Genomic DNA, 18,165 nt, shown 5'->3' with positions numbered 1-18,165 from the left:
AAGATGAGCAGTGATAATTTGGTTAGACTATAGCCACGTAGTGATGTTTGGATCGCGATAGAGTTTCCCGTTCACGTACAGTTTGTCTACCGATAATGTAGCTCGTTTTCCTTCTTCGCGGAACTGTTTCATTATCGGCAATAGTTTTCGTCTGCGGTCTTGAATTTGTTTGGGAAACTGATCGTACATCGCATATGTTGTGTTCTTCAGTCGATTTCCTCTGCTTTTAACGAGTTCTTTGTGTTTGTAGTGTTCAAATTTAGCAATTATTGAAGGTGGTTTTTTGGGGTCTTTGGACGGTAGACGGTGAACTCGGTGAAACGTTATCTCCTCAACTGTTGCTGCAGGCAGTTTAAGAGAGTCGTGCATGAATTGTTTTATTGCCTTCTCTGGATCGTCGGGTGTGTTTGGTGGAGGTATGTTTATTCCTGAAAATATCAAATTATCGCGCATGCTGCGACACTGAATGTCCAATATGGTTTCTTGGATAATTTGATTTTCGTTGGAGAGTTTTGTGACTTGAGTGGTGAGATGTGTGTTAATTTAAACTTACAGAAAAAAGTCTTTTTCTTTTTTGTATTACGAAAAATTTCTGTAGTTTATTGTGCCCGTTATTTTACGGTATTTTTCCGGCACCCCAGCTGCTGAAATTTTACAGTTTTTTACAGATTTTTTTACAGTGTTAATGTAAACTTACAGAAAAAAGTATTTTTGTATTAAGGAAAATTTCCGTAATTTATTGTGCCTGTTATTTTACGGTATTTATACGGCACTGCAGCTGCTGGACTTTTACTGTTTTTTTACAGATTTTTTTACAGTGTTAATGTAAACTTACAGAAAAAAGTATTTTTGTATTACAAAAAAATTCCGTAATTTATTGTGCCCATTATTTTACAGTATTTTTCCGGCAACCCAGCTGCTGAAATTTGACTGTTTTTTTACAGACTTTTTACAGTGTTAATGTAAACTTACAGAAAAAAGTATGTTTGTATAAAGGAAATTTCCGTAAATCATTGTGCCTGTTATTTTACGGTATTTTTACGGCACCCCAGCTGCCGGACTTTTACTATTTTTTTTTTACAGATTTTTTACAGTGTTAATATAAACTTACAGAAAAAAGTATTTTTGTATTACAAAAAATTTCTGTAATTTATTGTGCCCGTTATTTTACAGTATTTTTCCGGTAACCCAGCTGCTGAAATTTGACTGTTTTTTTTTACAGATTTTATACAGTGTTAATGTAAACTTACAGAAAAAAGTATGTTTGTATAAAGGAAATTTCCGTAATTCATTGTGCCTGTTACTTTACGGTATTGTTCCGGCACCCCAGCAGAATTTCTTTACAGTGCATTATGCTGGCCTGAAAGTGCAAACTTTTGGAAACAAGCAACGTTTCAAGTTGCACATTTTGGAAAATCATACCATTATCGTAAAAACTGTGACATCATACACGTGTATTATGTGTTTCGACATTGCCAACTGGTGTGAAACAGCCGGCACCGCAAACAGTTTCATGACAGCATTTTTAGTTATTTTCAAGGATCTGTGTGAATGGAGATCAGTGACAATGTCGTCTGTATGCATAAAACACAAAGGAAAAATTTTGTCATTTTGAGTACAGGGTTCAGTGAAGTTAGACCTAAAGACCCATTGAGAGTATGCTTACCAGTAAAGCTTTCCTGGTGAATCTTAGTGAGGGAGCCAGAACACCTGTGGTCTGGGCTGTGTACAGCAGGAGCAGAGCCATGGAGACGCTGCAGGCCAAGGCACACATCCACAACTTCCTGCTCCACCTTACTGCGTAGCTGGCCCTGTCAAAACCACAGAAAACACAAACAAAAAATATCTTTACTGATCTCATGTTAAGATAAAGCAGCTCAACAGGCATACCGTAATGTTAGCACCAAAATCATGAGCTTGAATCCCGGGGATTGTTTATACATTCTTAAACATAAAGATGCTACAGTGATGCTATTTGGTCAAAGGTTCTTAGAAGAACCTATAACATTTTTTAAGTACAAGGAACCTTTTGTGCAATCTATATAAATGATCTATATGGTATTTTGAGCTAAAATTTCACATGCGTATTCTGGGGACACCAAAGATTTATTTTAGATCTTAAATAAGTCTTGTGAAATGTCCCCTTTAAAGCATCTGGGAAATGCATAAATGTAAATCAGCTGCTTATAGCACATTTTTCCCAGCACAGCAAAACCTTCTGCTGTTAATTCCTTTCTGCATTCAGTGGAGCTGTTGAGCATGTTTGCTATTTGCATGTCACATCTGGCCTCTTGAGGAATAAAACCACGCTGCTTATTAACTGTATTACGGGAACACATGTGTTCTTGCTTAGAATGCCAAAGCCATGGGAATACACAAAGATCTCCTTCATCTTCCTTTGTTCATAGAGCAATATTAACCCATAAAACAATAGGCCTTTGTATCAAGGATCTCTGGGATAAAGACTGTCGACAAAGTAGACAATGTGACTTCGTTTATTGGGTCGTTAATTAGGTCATTTAATTGTAAATTGTTTATAAGTTTATTAAGTCAGTGAGCGAAGCTGTACTTGCTTTAATGACTGTCCTCTATAAAGCAAACACAAACTTAAAATTGTTACCTTGTCCTGTGTCTGCAGGGCTTTAGTGGAGTGGGCCTTGACGTGTTTGCGCAGGGAACTGGGGTCCGTGTAACGCTTGGTGCATCCTGGGAGCTGACATGCGTATGGTTTCTACAAGGAATACAGCAAACATGAAAAAGGAAAAGGTACAGCAAAATGCTTCAGTTGTTAATTTAAAGGCCATAAACTCAAATTATAAGATAAAAAATATGGTCCAACTTTATAATAGGTCACTTTAACTACTATGTACTTACATAAGAAAAAGTATACAACAAAGTATAAGATTGTGTACATATATGTTGTACTTACATTTAAAGAATCTGCATGTGGCTACACTCTTAAAGGGATAGTTCACCCAAAAATAAAATGTCATTAATGACTCACCCTCATGTTGTTCCAAACTCGTAAGACCTCCGTTCATCTTCAGGACACAGTTTAAGATGTTGATATTTAGTCCAAAAGCTTGTTGACCCTTCATTGAAAATCTATGTACGATATACTGTCCATGTCCAGAAAGGTACAAAGTAGTCCATGTGACATCAGTGGGTCAATTAGAATGTGTTGAAGCATCGAAAATACATTTTGGTCCAAAAATAACACAAAATACGCCTTTATTCAGTATTGTCTTCTCTTCCGTGTCTGTTGTGAAGCACATGCCCAAGACTAATGTCACATGACTGCAGTGACGTGGATGACGTGTTATCTGGTGCGCCCCAGCTGTTTTTTTTGTGCGCCCGGGCTTTGTTTACAGTCTGAGGGAGACGCACGCTGTAAGTTAAAAAAAGGGGAAAAAAACTTTGCAAACATGTCTGAGGATAACATGTCATCCGGGTCATCGCAGTCACGTGACTTTAGTCTCGGGCATGCGCTTCACAACAGACACAGAAGAGAAGACAATCCTGAATAAAGTCGTAATTTTTGGACAAAAATGTATTTTCGATGTTTCAACACATTGTAGTTGACCCACTGATGTCACATGGACTACTTTGATGAGGTTTTTATTACCTTTCTGGACATGAACAGTATACCATACGTAGATTTTCAATGAAGGGTCAACAAGATCTCAGACTAAATATAAAACATCTTAAACTGTGTTCTGAAGATGAAGGTGGTGGTCTTACGCGTTTGGAACGGAGTCATTAATGACATTATTTTCATTTTTCGGTGAACTATACCTTTAACCGTATCTCTAACCCTTAATACATAATAAGTACAATGTATTAAATGCTTTTTCTTGCGGATCACACACTGCACATCATCAAGCATGATTATAATTATTATAACTACTTATTTTTACACAAACTCATTACATTAATATCTTCCTCTTAAACAATTTTCTTTAAAAACTGAAAACAAAACATCTGTTGTTTGAATCCGTTGACAGTTCTAAAATGTGTATTTATAATTTGTAGGTCCAACAAAGCAAACCATTCCTGTTTGGGAATCACTAGTTTACTATTTAATGAAAATTAGAAAATGCTGTCTTGAGTCAAAATGTATTTAACAGTGACTTTCTGGACCGAATCTGAGGTTTTCAGATGTCTCACACAGCGACATCAAACACATCTTCCACAGGATGCGACACAGGTGCAGAGCGCTACACAAAAAAGCTTTTGTAAACATTAGAAAACCGTTGCATCTGTTCAGTCCAAATATTAAACACACATGTCATCGTGAGCTACACAAACTCTGAAAACAATAACTAATGATGATGTGCCTTTAGCAACATACTTCTTACGTCATACGCTTCAGCTGCACATTCAGAAAGTATGATGCTCATTGGGAAGATCATTTTCCCATGGTCTACACCATTGGGATTAAAACATTGTTTAGTGACATGAAATGATGTAATGCGAACATCCCTGTACTATCACATATGTGCTCCACTCATGACATTCACGATTATACTATCCATGATTACAAAACCTCAAATATATCAGTGATTTAAGTGTGCTATAAGCAAACAGGCCTGCTCGTCATTGCACAATGTTTCAGGTTGGCATGAGCCTGGTAGCTGCTGGAGTGTTTCTCTCATTAAAATGAAAAGAGATCTCTATGAAATGCTACACCGTCATTCCTGACTCTGAATTTAGCATAGATAAAACCCTGTTATTTTAGGGGACTATTTTGTCTGGAAAAAGTGACAAGTAAGCTTTCCTGCTTATTTGTTTTCATTAGTGGTGGTTTGGGTGAAACATACCCTAATGCCTCACAACGGGAAAACAGAGACAAAGATTCAAGAAGAGAAGGAGAAGAGAATTTCATTTGAATAAAAAAATCCACTAACACTTCACGATATGGCTGTATTTGTTAAGATTGGTAAATACATCAGCTTTAACAATGAGTAATATACACTCTCAGAAAAAAGCTACAAAAGTTGTCACTTTTTCAAGGAACCAGTATGTACCTCTAAAGTACCAATGTGATGTAACAATATGCACCTTCTATATAGGTACCCACTAATAAAAACAAATAAGAAGGAAAGCTTACATGTCAGTTTTTCCAAACAAAATAGTCCCCTAAAATAACAGTGACAACGTTTGCATCTTTTTGTACCTTTTTTCTTAAAGTGCAGTTTCTCAGCATGTATTAATCTTTGTTAATGTTAGTTAATGTCAATACATTGTGTATGTTTGTTCATTGCGCATTAATTAATGCTATAGATATGTAGAAATTACTCATTGTTAGCTAATGCTTTAAATAATGCAAACAAATGCAACCTTATTGTAAAGTGTTACTTTAAATACAGTGACTTATATATTGGATGTACTGTGCTGGGCTCAAAAGTGTAGGTTCACAAAACGATGGTGTAGCGGGCATTGCTCCAACATATGGTGCAGATGGCGCACTATTGGCGACCCGAGTCGAATCCTGGCTCAAGGTCCTTTGCCGATCCAATACCCCTTTCTCCACGCTGTACTTTCCTGTCCTCACCTGACATACTGTCAATCAAATAAAGGTAAAAATGGCCCAGAAAATAACTTAAATAAAAAATCTGCCTTTTTTAAAATGAAAACCTGAATATAGGTTTAAAAGTAATAAAAACAGTTAAGTAAAATCAATCAATAAAAATTATTTATGATTCTGTAAGGGAAAATATATCAATCCGTTGGCCCAAATGGCGGAAACCGGCATGGCAAAGTCTTTTCCGGCGCTTACTGTTGACGTTTAGACGTTTAGTAATTTAGGTAGTTTTATCTGACTCCAAAAGATAAAATCTCGTTGTTTATAATACACGGTTTATAATAATCTAATTGATTATTACTTTTAACAATTACACAATTACAACAAGTACAAAAGTTGTCACTGGGACAGTACCTTTTAAAAAGGTCCTAATATGTACCATTTTGGTACAGATATGTACCTTTGAGGTATCAATGTCTACCTTTGAGCTACCAATATGCACATTTAAGGTACAAAAGTGTACTCTTTCAAAAGGTACCCCAGTGTAGTCTGGTCTTGAACGCGCTCTAAACAACCAAGGAGAACAAATTGTTGAATAAAATCGTTCGTTTTGTTTTCTTTTCGCACAAGGGTTTTCTTGTCGCTTCAGAATATTGTTATTGAACGACTAATGGAACATGGACCTTTGTGGCGATGCCTTTTATTCTTTTCTAGGGAAAACAATTGTGAAACTAACTGAAGTCAATGAGACAGACAGAAGCCTCCCGGTTTACATAAAAAATATCTAAAAATGTGTTATGTAGACAATGGGAGCACTTGGTGGTTTAGAACGACACAGGGATAAGTGATTTATGATAAAATGATCATTTTGGGGTGAACTATCCCTTTAACACTTTTATAATATGGACCATTAGGTCCATGCTGTCACATGGCAAAAGGAAAACATACCAAAAACCAAAAATTTTAACATTCTGTTAATTTTTCAATTTATCCTTTAATTCAAACAAAAATTATGATATAGTCTGTAATGAAAAATTACTTTGGAAAATTAGATGCCAGTCTTTATGTATTTTTTCCAATGCATATATCAATGACTTTTGTGTTTTAATCTCAAGGACAGTGAGAATAGCAATATACATACAGTGTCTAGGTGTGTGCGCTGGTGTTTGGCCCGATCACTGGAATTGCTGAAGGCTTTGAGACAACCGGGATGTTGGCATATGTAGGGCTTTTCTCCAGTGTGGCTGCGTAGGTGGATCTTTAAGTTCTCCAGACGGGAAAATGCCTTATTGCAGCCATCAAACTAAAAGACAACAAATACCCAAGATGATATTTATGCATGAATATCAAGTTCACAGCACGCGACTCTATTATCTCCACAAACCTGGCAGAAATAGCATGCACTATACATACGCATGCAAATATGCTCAAGAGGCAGAGAGCACAGCATGTTGTAAGCAAGAATTAGTATACAAAACGCATTTAATAAGAAATAGAAACATGCTATAGAGAAGAGTAAATGAAATTAATTTTTTTCAAACTCCAGCTTATTGATAGAGGGTTATATAAAAGTGGTTGAATAAGACATGAAAGCATTATATTGCTATTTTTTAACACTAGAAATGAGAAAACAGATTTCAAACAGAAAATGTTTCTTTTTGCCACAATAATGGTTGTGATTATAAAACAAAAAATTTAAACAAACTGTTTGAATTAAATTCTTTATTTAATAAGTCTTTTTGACAAAAAAAAATCAAATGACTGTGGTTATTAAATTTTTTGTCGACATTTATCATCTTTTATTTTCTTTCTTCTGTAGAACAGAGAAGAGGAAGTTCTTAAAAGTGAAACTAGATTATATTTTGCTCTAAAATGCAACATGATGTTTAGTCATGATTACTTAATTGTGTAATAAAACACAAATTGAGGGTTTACAGTGTAGAAACAAGGAACTGTCCAAAAAGCAAAAAAAAATGTCATCATAAATTTGTCATGATAAACAGAGGAATGTCTTTTCTGCTTTATTCTTATTTAATAAACTGCAGCTTGATGTTCACCTATAAACTCCCACTTTGTCCACAAAAAAGAGTCAAAGTAGGTTTTTAAAGACATAAATTTTTCCTTTTTTTTTTTAAAAAAAAGGGTTGTGATTTGATATCAAGTCAGATATACTACTGTTATCATCTTTTGTTGTACATAGCAATATATGCTTTTTATGTTGCCAATTCATGCAGATTTTTAAAGATCAGTACACACATGCACTCTACAAAGTTTATTAAACAGAGCATGTTCAAAGCTGCTTCCTGTTAGAGCGACTCTGTTAAGATGTTTGAATTGGAGAAAGGCCAGCGAGGGAGTCAGTTAGAAGACCAGCTGATTCAAGGTGGCAGCCGCGGTCATGCAGACTTTTGCTTGGAGCAATTCTGTAAAATTATAAAACACATTTTGGCGGTCACAGGTTTGATGTCATGATGAGGTTTTTTTTGAAAAATGAACAGCGCTTTATTGAGCATCTTTTAAAGTCTTTGCATTTGTTACATTTAAACCGAGCACACACCCACGTTCACATTTATTCATGTACACTACAGTATAGTACACTTTTAGAAAAATGTTATAACAAGAAGGTATAAAAGTTGTTACTGTGGCGGTACCTTTTTGAAAAAGTACACTTTTGTACCTAAAAGGTGCATATTAGAGATACATACTGATTCCACAAAGGTACATACTGTATCCCTACCAAAATGGTATAGGGGCTTTAAAAAAGGTACAGTGACAACTTTTGTACTTTTTTCTGAGAATGTAGATGCTTCTACCCTAAATGACATACAAATGAAACATTTTTTGATGTGCATGTGAATGTATTAAGAGTGACAGAAATCTAAATTAAAAGCACAGTATTATGTGATGCAAGGAAACCAGTGTTGTAACACATTTTATTTAAACATCTGTAACTCAGTGTGTTTTTGTTTCTTTGGTATATTAATCCCATATTTATGTTCCGCTAATTCAATTAGTTTTAAATGTAAACTGTGTAAATACCAGTGCTGGTCCAGTGCTTGAGGCGGGTATTGTAATGGAAAACATACAGATTGGACATTTTACCGGGTATGAGTTTATTTAACATTTATTATTTTACTTGTTCAAAGTTACTGTGATCATCTCTCCAACCCCAAGAAATAATGTCATTTTGAAATATTCAAAAATGCTTATGTAACATTTAATTTAAATATATAAGGTAAAAACCTATTACATTCCTTTCTTCTATTAATGGGAAACCTAAAATTTTACTGTGTCACCCTTTTAATGTTTTTGTGCTTAGTAAATCTTTTATATGAATTCAAAGAGAAACCTGTATGTATGATATGACAAGACATGATATATAAACTTACAACCTTTGTTACGACACTTCCCTGTTCTCATACTTTTAATATAGGCCTACCTTCTTATATTTGATAACACCAAAACAATGTTTAATATTTGTCTTCAATAGGAAAATCATATCATATCATATATAAAAGTATAGCTTATATTATAACCAAGCAGTTTTTCAAAATGTTTTTTCAAAAAGATGCCAAAGAAGATGTATGTGATATCTTCTTAAACAATCACCTTCTGGCCACCACAAAAATAAAAACACTAAACAACAAATAGATTAAATTATATCCCATGGCTATCTGACATCACTAAAAAGAAACACATTTCTTAAGCTGCACAAAGTGTAGAAAATGAAAAACAGCTTCATCAAAGGATTCGGTTGATATTATAGGACACTGTTATCCAAGCCTACCATATATCTTTGAGCAAGTAATGCATATACAGTAAACAGTTGACAAGAAAATAATTGTATTATGTCTATTAATTTCAATGCTGCCAAATCTCAAATTAAGAGATAAATAAAATAAAAGAGATATAGTGGAATTTATTATGATTATGATTATTATTATTATTATTATTATTATGGGAATTATTATAAAGCGCATTATAACAAAGCACAGCTCTGTGTAAGAATCCATCTTCAAAGTTGTCATGGAAACAGTTGATTAAATTTATCATTGTACATTATCAGTCTCCAAGAAGACTAGTTTCACAAATGAAATTTGCAACTATAAACAACAGAAACATTTCTTAATCTCTGAAATCTGCAATACATCCATTTTTGGAGAAATTCAATCCACACGTCAGTCTCTATTACAAACTCTTACATCATATATCTGGCAAAGCTTAAACTAAAAGTCTCTTTAGTCTTGTTAATTCTTACTGATTGATCAGAGCAGAATAGACTATTAAACATAATATCCAATGCATGTGGGAACCTCGTACCAAAAACAGCACAAAACCCTCTCTAGCAGTAAATAAACTAAATGTTAATAATATATTATAATAGAAATGTTGAATAAATCAAAGATATACATTAGGCCAAATTTAGTCATTTTGTGGGGGGTTTAGCAAGTTTGGTCCCAAAAGGAATAAATGTTTGGTTAATAAATTGATAAATTAAGTCAAGATTGGACAAAAAGAACAAAACTGTGATCCGGCCATTTCAGAATACTTTTCATCTCAATCTGATGTTTTTCTATCAACCATATCTAATGCAGGAATATGGAAACATTTTATTTTGATAGATATTATTAGAGTATTAGTAGACTGTATACTTTATATCTACTAACCCTACAGTGTCATAACAAAATGGTCAAAAAATGGTCCAAGCTGGGGCAGTACCCTTTAAAAAGGTACCAATATGTACATCTGAGGTACTAATATGAACTCTTTAGGTGCAAATGTGTACTTTTAAATGGGTACCACCTCAGTGACACCTAGGGATATTTTTTTCTGAAAACCCTTACTCTAATATTCTAATGAGAGTTAGTTGCAAAGTTATTTATAGTTAGCAGGATGTCTAAAGGCGTTGGATAGTGCAGATTTAGGGGATTTATTATTATAATAAGATTCCCTTCTGACATCACAAGGGGAACCACATTTCAATGACCTATTTTTTCCACATCCATGCAAAGAATGGTTTACCAAAACTAAGTTACTGGGTTGTTTATTTTAACATTTTCTAGGTTGATAGAAGCACTCATTTTCATGATACGTCCCCTTTAATTCAGTTAAATAGCACAGCTTTGTTAACACTGGACACAATATTGATGTAAGAGTTGAACTCACCATGCACTTGTTGGGCTTCTCACCAGAATGGACTCTCATGTGAATGAGGAGCTTGTATCGAGCGTTGAAGGGTTTGTGTCGACGGACGCATCCTGCCCAGAAACATGTAAAGTCCTCTCCTTTCCTCTGATCTATGTGAATCTTCTCTATGTGTCTCACCAGTTCTTCTTTCCGTCCATAGGTTGCTCTACAATCCATCCACTGACATGCGTGTCCAATACTCAGCTGCCCATTTGCTCCATCATCTACGCTCAGTCCTGAGCCATCCTTGCATTGCTGTAGCATAGGAAGTTTTTTAACATTGTAAACATTATGGTGCTGGGTTTGTTCATTGGCTATGTACGAGTCAGCACAGAGATACTGAAGCAATTCTTTGTTTTTAACATGTAGAAGCTTCTTACTCGTATTCCTACAAATGTGAAATTCAGCAACAGGTTCGTTCTTGGGAGACTTGGGAAACAGAGAGTCTTCTGGAGGCTTTTCCTGCTGCGGACAACTGAAGAGGTCCTGGCCCTCAGGTGGACCGCAGAGAGTGGAGACTAGAGATGGAGATCTGAGGCACGGCTCAGATACAGAGCCAGAAGAGTGGTTGGAGGAAGGAGAAGAGAAGGATGGAGAGAAGGGGCTTAAAGATGACGTGGAGAGGGAAGAGCAGAATAAGGAAGAGGATAAAGTATCAGCATCATGCGATAAGTTATTTCCAATGGAAAGAGTGCAGGATGCGTCGCTCTTTACTCCACTGATATATGATATAGCGGATTGATTGGATGAACAGATTAAATCGAGATCATCTCCTGCTATCGACACAGGTGACTCAAAAATGCTGTACATCTTCAGGCCTTCGATTTGGATCGGTTGATTTAACTGCTGGTTTACACAGGACATACATTCTTCATCATTGCTGTTAACCAAGCCAAACTGTTCCAGTTGTGCAACTGCTGGGCTGAGCTTTGTAGGCCTCATGATGTTCTTCAAGTTACTTTCCCAGCAAAAAGTAAGCATGTGCGTTTAAATCTGTACTGGAGAACGGTTCATTCAAATGTTTTTTCAGTAATACTGCATCTGTGATCATCTCCAAAGAACCTGCAAATACATTAGACAATTAAAAAATGACTCGGACCTACGTTTATACCTAAAGGCTTGGATGACAAGATATTTTTTAAGTGAGCAGTAATGTAAAAATGAGTGAAAGAAACATTTCACGATTTGGTAAAGATAATATTGAAGTATCACCATGAGTAAAAACATCTTATGATTTGGTGAAGAAAACAATGAAGAATTACCTACTAAAATTGTAACTGTACCTGTGAAAATAACTCCATAAAATAAACGGTAAAAGCACAGGATTTAAGAGAAAAAAAATCTCCAACATCCTGTAACACAAATGATGTGTTTATGGGTCAGTGACAATAAACGGTTTGGAAAGATGAGAAATTCAAAGATCTTTTAAAAAAATTTGTTTTAAAAGCACACATCTGGTTTATTCCAATGCACATAGTGTATTTATGTTAATTTTATGCAATAAAAAATTACATTTGCACCATTTTTATGAAAGTTAAGACTGAATGAACCTAAAAATGTCAAAAAGTGTAACCGGCAATTGTGCCAAAGAATTAGAAATATTAAAGATTTTATCCAACTTGATGGCATGTAAGCTGTAAACAATAAAAAATGTTTTTTAATATAATTTAATTAGTTATTTCTAAATGTAAATCTTAATGCGTTTTGTAATATTTGTCCTGACATATGCTCTGTTTTCTAAATGATCTTTGACAAATTATGTAAAAATGTGTGAAAAAGAATCATATTACACTAAACTAGATGATTATATTAATTCCACATTTTTATGAATATATTTATATTTTCATTTAAAAAAAAATACTAGTTACACCAATTGAGACAGAGCAGTTACACCATATTGACATTTTTGGAATTATTCCCCACAACATTTTTTCCAAATGAAATAAAACCGGAAATTTTAGACTTGGTCTTCAAAAAAAGAGAATGTAATCTGCTAATTTATTTTGAAATTTTAACCCTTTTACATTTAATTGAACCCTACGGACACAAAATAATTAACATCATGTCTTTGACCCTTACACAAATTATTATAGATTTTATTGTGCATGCAGACAAATATAATAAAGTAATACAGGAACAGGGATTAGCTTAAACCAGGACTAGGCCTTAGTTTAATTAGGAAATATAACTAGTTTAAACAAACATGTCTTACTAAAAACATTACTTGTGGGCATTTTGAGGCAAAACAAAGGGCACTTATGTATTTTAAGATATATCAGTGCAAGCTGTTTTAAGTTTGGACAGCTCTTACATTTATTTTAGTCTAGTACTAGTCTAATCCCTGTCCGGGAACCCAGAAACCACGCCATTATGAAGCAAGAGAACAATCTTAACCAACAACAAAGCACAGCTTTAAGAAAGGAGTAAATAAAACACAAATAATAAAAAATAAAATAAAATAAAATAAACTACAAACTCTGGGTTTTCTAAACGTTTAAAGTCTTTCAACAAATTAAATAAGCTTCTTCCACTTTTCAATTTTACTCTTCGTAAAGATTAACAGTAAATCCAAAATTCTTTTTGAAAAAGAGAAAACATTTGCTTTATTTTCAGATTTATGAACATAAAATTATGTAGCCATAAACCTTCCTACTGTAGGTCTGGGAACCATGGCAGCTTTAAATGGCAAATGACTGCCCAAGAGGCCATATGACTGACGCATAAAGCAACCAATCACATTTTGCTTTGAACCGCGTCATGTTTAGGGGCTTGGAGATGTGGCCACAATAACTAATGCTACAACCTTCTGCTTTCACAAACCACAAGAGAAAAAATGATAAGCGAGGAGTCCAATCTCCATGAAACATGCTACTGTCGACAGCACAATGTGCTCATCATAAGACAGCAACAAATGTAAACAAGAGCCATAAAAAAGCAATTTTAATATAATCAATGTGCAGAAACGCCTCTGTCATGGCACTTCCTCTTTTCAGCAGACCATGCACCTCACACCTGGCAAGGTGACATCAACAGCTGTTGAAAGCCTACAGACCCCTGAGGTCAGAATCACTGAATTTAGCCGAATGCATTAGTCTGTCCTCTCATGAATTGGACCTGATCATAGTTTTCTCTCCTGCTGTATGTTTTGCTTCTCTTTAGGTGTGCAGGTAGTAATGTTCAGACACAGTGGCCCAGTGAAGATGAATAAAGAGACATTTGTGCACTGGTAGATTGGTTGAAACCTCTGGCACTGTTGGGTGCAGTGATCTGGTACTAAAGGGGGAACTTTCTAATGTACCACATCCCTCAGCTAATGACAACCAGACCTGGGACAGAGGGGAAGGAGGATTCAACAGTCACACTACTGTACTGCTTTAACACTATACACACATTTGCTCAAGTGATCTAGTGATGTCCTGCCATGATGGGTTGGTTAAAGTGAAAATGGCTTCCTGAATACAGTATTTACTGTATATGCATCAAAAAGGCAGAAAGTGAGGACTGAAACACAAAAATAAAGATTTTTATTAAACGCTGTATTAAAACTATTGAAATGCTAAGTATTAAAGGTCACATTCTTCCTGATCCCATTTTTCAAAATGATAAAGCTGAAAGTTCACTGCTAGGCGATAAATATTCCTTTAACAAAATTTCCCTTTGACAGCGAATGGCCGGTTTGGACTACAGCCCTCTACTTCCCGGTTGAATGACGTCAATAAAAGAGTGTTTGACTAAACCCCGCCCACATGAATACATCAGTCACCAGCTAAGTTGTAAACACAATCAAAGCTTTGAAAACACAGAAAGAACGGGACCTTTAAAGACATCACAGAAAAGCAAATAGTAAAAGATCAAATTAGCAATTAATAAAATGTGAACAAAGTCTGATAAAATAAAAATATACAAAAAGTTAAAGACAAATAAAAAAAACCCAATGCATTAGATCAGTGGTGTTTGTTTATCATAGTTTTGTTAATATTGTTGCACATGCTAATAGTTCATACACTGCAAAAGAAATCCGTAGAAATTGCAGCTGGGTTGCCGGTAACTTGCCGTGGATTTGAATTTGTGTCGTTTGCTGGCAACATTTTGTTCAAGGTTAAATGAACATGAAACGTTTGCAAGTCTTTCTCTTTACAGAATAAAAGCTAGAAGAACAGCATCAAGCAAAACATTTAGGGAAACAAAATCTGAAGCAAAAAACAGAAAAAGGTTGATGATGACTTCTGGTTCCCAGAATGCTTTGCATGAGGCTGTTATTGTATAGTTTTATTCTGTAAATATAAAGACTTGTTAATATTTAAAATTTATTTAACTTTGAACAAACTCTTGCCAGTAAATAACATAAATTGAAATATACGGTAAATTACCGGCAACCCAGCTGTAATAACATTGTAATTTCTACGGATTTTTTTACAGTGTATATACAGTAAGTTACTGTAAAAATAGGGGCATAATAAAATTATAACGCCGTAATGTGAACAAACACAATACAGCATTGCAAGACTAAAGGATTTATTCAATGTAATTGGTCATTAAATTCTGTTTAGGTTTTGCCCAAAGGTCTTTAAAATTCCTAACCCTAATCCAGTTGGATCCAGCACAATATTAAACACATCAATTAATTTTCAGCTTAAATTAGTTAGGAATAAATATCTTTGTTTACAAATATTTTGCAAACAGATTTTTTTAGGAACGACACTGAAACAAGTAACTTGCCAAAAAACAAATTTGATTAAGACAACCACAGTATTTTCCTATTTAATGCCACACAGCTGCATAATTTGAGGCGTATTAAGCAATAAAAACTTCATTTGAAATTTATTTGAAACATTCAACGCACTTCTTTTCAAGAACAGACCTTATATTTAAAGTGTGCCATGTCACAACACAATTTAGATTGATTAAACAAATGGAAATTACATGCTTTGTTGTTTATTTTCCTTTTTGTGCTGTTTAATGGGTCAAAAGCCAAAATAAAATTGTTACTAGCATATTTACTGTCTACAGAATGGGGAAAATGAATGACATAAATGAACCTGCTGTGTTATTACACAGATTTAATAGTTGGAAGCAGCAGGTGCCTGGCAGCTGTTAGTTCAACACTACACAGAGGGATATAAACAGAATTAAGTCTTATGTTTTCAAGTTTCAAATTTGTTTCATTTTCAACACTGCCACTTTCAACAAGCCAGAAATCTTTGAAGTGCATTCAAAGACTCGATTCAAGCAAAAATAGCAGGACTATTTATAAACTTAGGAGACATTTTATCCAAAGCATATTCATGTGTGCAGCAGACCTGCAATCTTGGCATAGTTAGCGACATCTACTAGCCGAGCAACAGAAACTATAGGACATACAAAACACAAAATGTGGTATTGATAGTTAGAATACCCATACATCAAGTATGACTCCACTATATGTACTGCATACATACACTCACCTAAAGGATTATTAGGAACACCACCTTAATACTGTATTTGACCCCCTTTCACCTTCAGAACTGCCTTAATTCTACGTGGCATTGATTCAACAAGGTGCTGAAAGCATTCTTTAGAAATGTTGGCCCATATTGATAGGATAGAATCTTGCAGTTGATGGACAATTGTGGGATGCACATCCAGGGCACGAAGCTCCCATTCCACCACATCCCAAAGATGCTCTATTGAGTTGAGATCTGGTGACTGTGGGGGCCATTTTAGTACAGTGAACTCATTGTCATGTTCAAGAAACCAATTTGAAATGATTCGAGCTTTGTGACATGATGCACTATCCTGCTGGAAGTAGACATCAGAGGATGGGTACATGGTGATCATAAAGGGATGGACATGGTCAGAAACAATGCTCAGGTAGGGTGTGGCATTTAAACGATGCCCAGTTGGAACTAAGGGGCCTAAAGTGTGCCAAGAAAACATATCCCCACACCATTACACCACCACCAGCAGCCTGCACAGGGGTAACAAGGCATGATGGATCCATGTTCTCATTCCCTTTACACCAAATTCTGGTGAGCTTGTGCAAATTGTAGCCTCTTTTTCATATTTGTAGTGGAGATGAGTGGTACCAGGTGTGGTCTTCTGCTGTTGTAGCCCATCCGCCTGAAGGTTGTGCGAGTTGTGGCTTCACAAATGCTTTGCTGCATACCTCGGTTGTAATGAGTGTTTTTTTTTCAGTCAAAGTTGCTCTTCTATCAGCTTGAATCAGTCAGCCCATTCTCCTCTGACCTCTAGCATCAACAAGGCATTTTTGCCCACAGGACTGCCGCATACTGGATGTTTTTCCCTTTTCACACCATTCTTTGTAAACCCTATAAATGGTTGTGCGTAAAAATCCCAGTAACTGAGCAGATTGTAAAATACTCGGACCGGCCCGTCTGGCACCAACAACCACGCTCAAAATTGCTTAAATCGCCTTTCTTTCCCATTCTGGCATTCAGTTTGGAGTTTAGGAGATTGTCTTGACCAGGACCACAGCCCTAAATGCATTGAAGCAACTGCCATGTGATCGGTTGATTAGATAATTACATTAATGAGAAATTAAACAGGTGTTCCTAATAATCCTTTACTTTTTTAGTAATTTACTGTTTTTTTTCATAAAATCATTTTACATAATGTAAAAACATTGTTATAACCTTGATATATTTGATATTGACTGAGTAAGATCATGTCAAAATTTGAAATTAATATAAAATCAAACATTGATGCTCCAAACCTCATTATTAGATTATAAAGCTTATATAAAGCCTGGATTTCACAGACAAGGTCACAAACATTCATATAAATCCAACATAATACCTCCGGTACTGCCAAATTAGTATTACATCACAACAACATGCAAGTTTTCCTTATGCAAAAGTTCAATGACTAAATGTGCTTTAACTATCAACTGTGGTGAAAACCAGACACATTTCCTGCTGAGTCACCAGAGAGGTTTATTCAATATTAAATAAAAACTCTCTCTCATCAAGACACATTTACAGAGCATTACTCACATAACCAGGCCATAATACTGAAAATACAAAGACAAATTGTAGGAAAATTTTGCAATAGTCACTTATAATTGGTATCCTCTGTCAAGTCAAGCTGTTTATTTGTCATTTGCGCAGCTAACAGAATTCTTTGAAGCTCAAATTGCACAACAAAGACAACAGAGAACTGCAGGCAAAAAGGGTGTGAACTTAAAGCATTAAAATCTACATAAAATATGAATAAATATTCTACATAGATTATATTTGTGAATGTATACGTGAAAGAGGTACATTGCAAACGAATCCATTGTGGTGCCAAGACTTTTTTAAAGGGTTCTTTGTGTAGTAGTTACGAAAGACATCTGGATACATGGACTTGTGTCTCATCGGAGAAATAAACGAACAATATAAAAAGATCCTGGTGTCTCACATTACCGACTGGTGTTATTAATGCTTTGATGAAAGGACGGATCACTGAGCAACTAC

General features: G+C 35.2%; 1 protein-coding gene across 1 annotated transcript; it reads right to left on the bottom strand.

Annotated features, from left to right (window-relative positions):
• Positions 1–1,509: 1,509 nt before the first annotated feature.
• glis1a (GLIS family zinc finger 1a) lies at positions 1,510–11,692 on the bottom strand. Its single transcript, XM_055202133.2, has 4 exons — positions 10,691–11,692; positions 6,666–6,827; positions 2,621–2,731; positions 1,510–1,811 (listed from the first exon to the last, which is right to left on the bottom strand). The coding sequence occupies exons 1-4, from the start codon at positions 11,690–11,692 to the stop codon at positions 1,536–1,538; spliced, it is 1,551 nt and encodes a 516-aa protein (XP_055058108.2). The 3' UTR covers positions 1,510–1,535.
• Positions 11,693–18,165: the final 6,473 nt, after the last annotated feature.

The sequence above is a fragment of the Misgurnus anguillicaudatus genome, chromosome 2 (assembly GCF_027580225.2).
Source record: "Misgurnus anguillicaudatus chromosome 2, ASM2758022v2, whole genome shotgun sequence".
Lineage (NCBI taxonomy): Eukaryota > Metazoa > Chordata > Actinopteri > Cypriniformes > Cobitidae > Misgurnus > Misgurnus anguillicaudatus.
The sequence above is the reverse complement of the archived record's forward strand: the minus strand, read 5'-3'. Positions and strand labels throughout refer to the sequence as shown.

Excerpts from the sequence above, each read along its gene's own strand:
- glis1a (XM_055202133.2), bottom strand. The coding sequence starts at position 11,692 with ATGCTTACTTTTTGCTGGGAAAGTAACTTGAAGAACATCATGAGGCCT. Across the intron at positions 6,828-10,690 it reads AGAAGCCCAACAAGTGCATG|TTTGATGGCTGCAATAAGGC; the intron begins GTGAGTTCAACT and ends GTTGTCTTTTAG. Across the intron at positions 2,732-6,665 it reads AGCGCACACACCTAGACACT|AAACCATACGCATGTCAGCT; the intron begins GTATGTATATTG and ends TATTCCTTGTAG.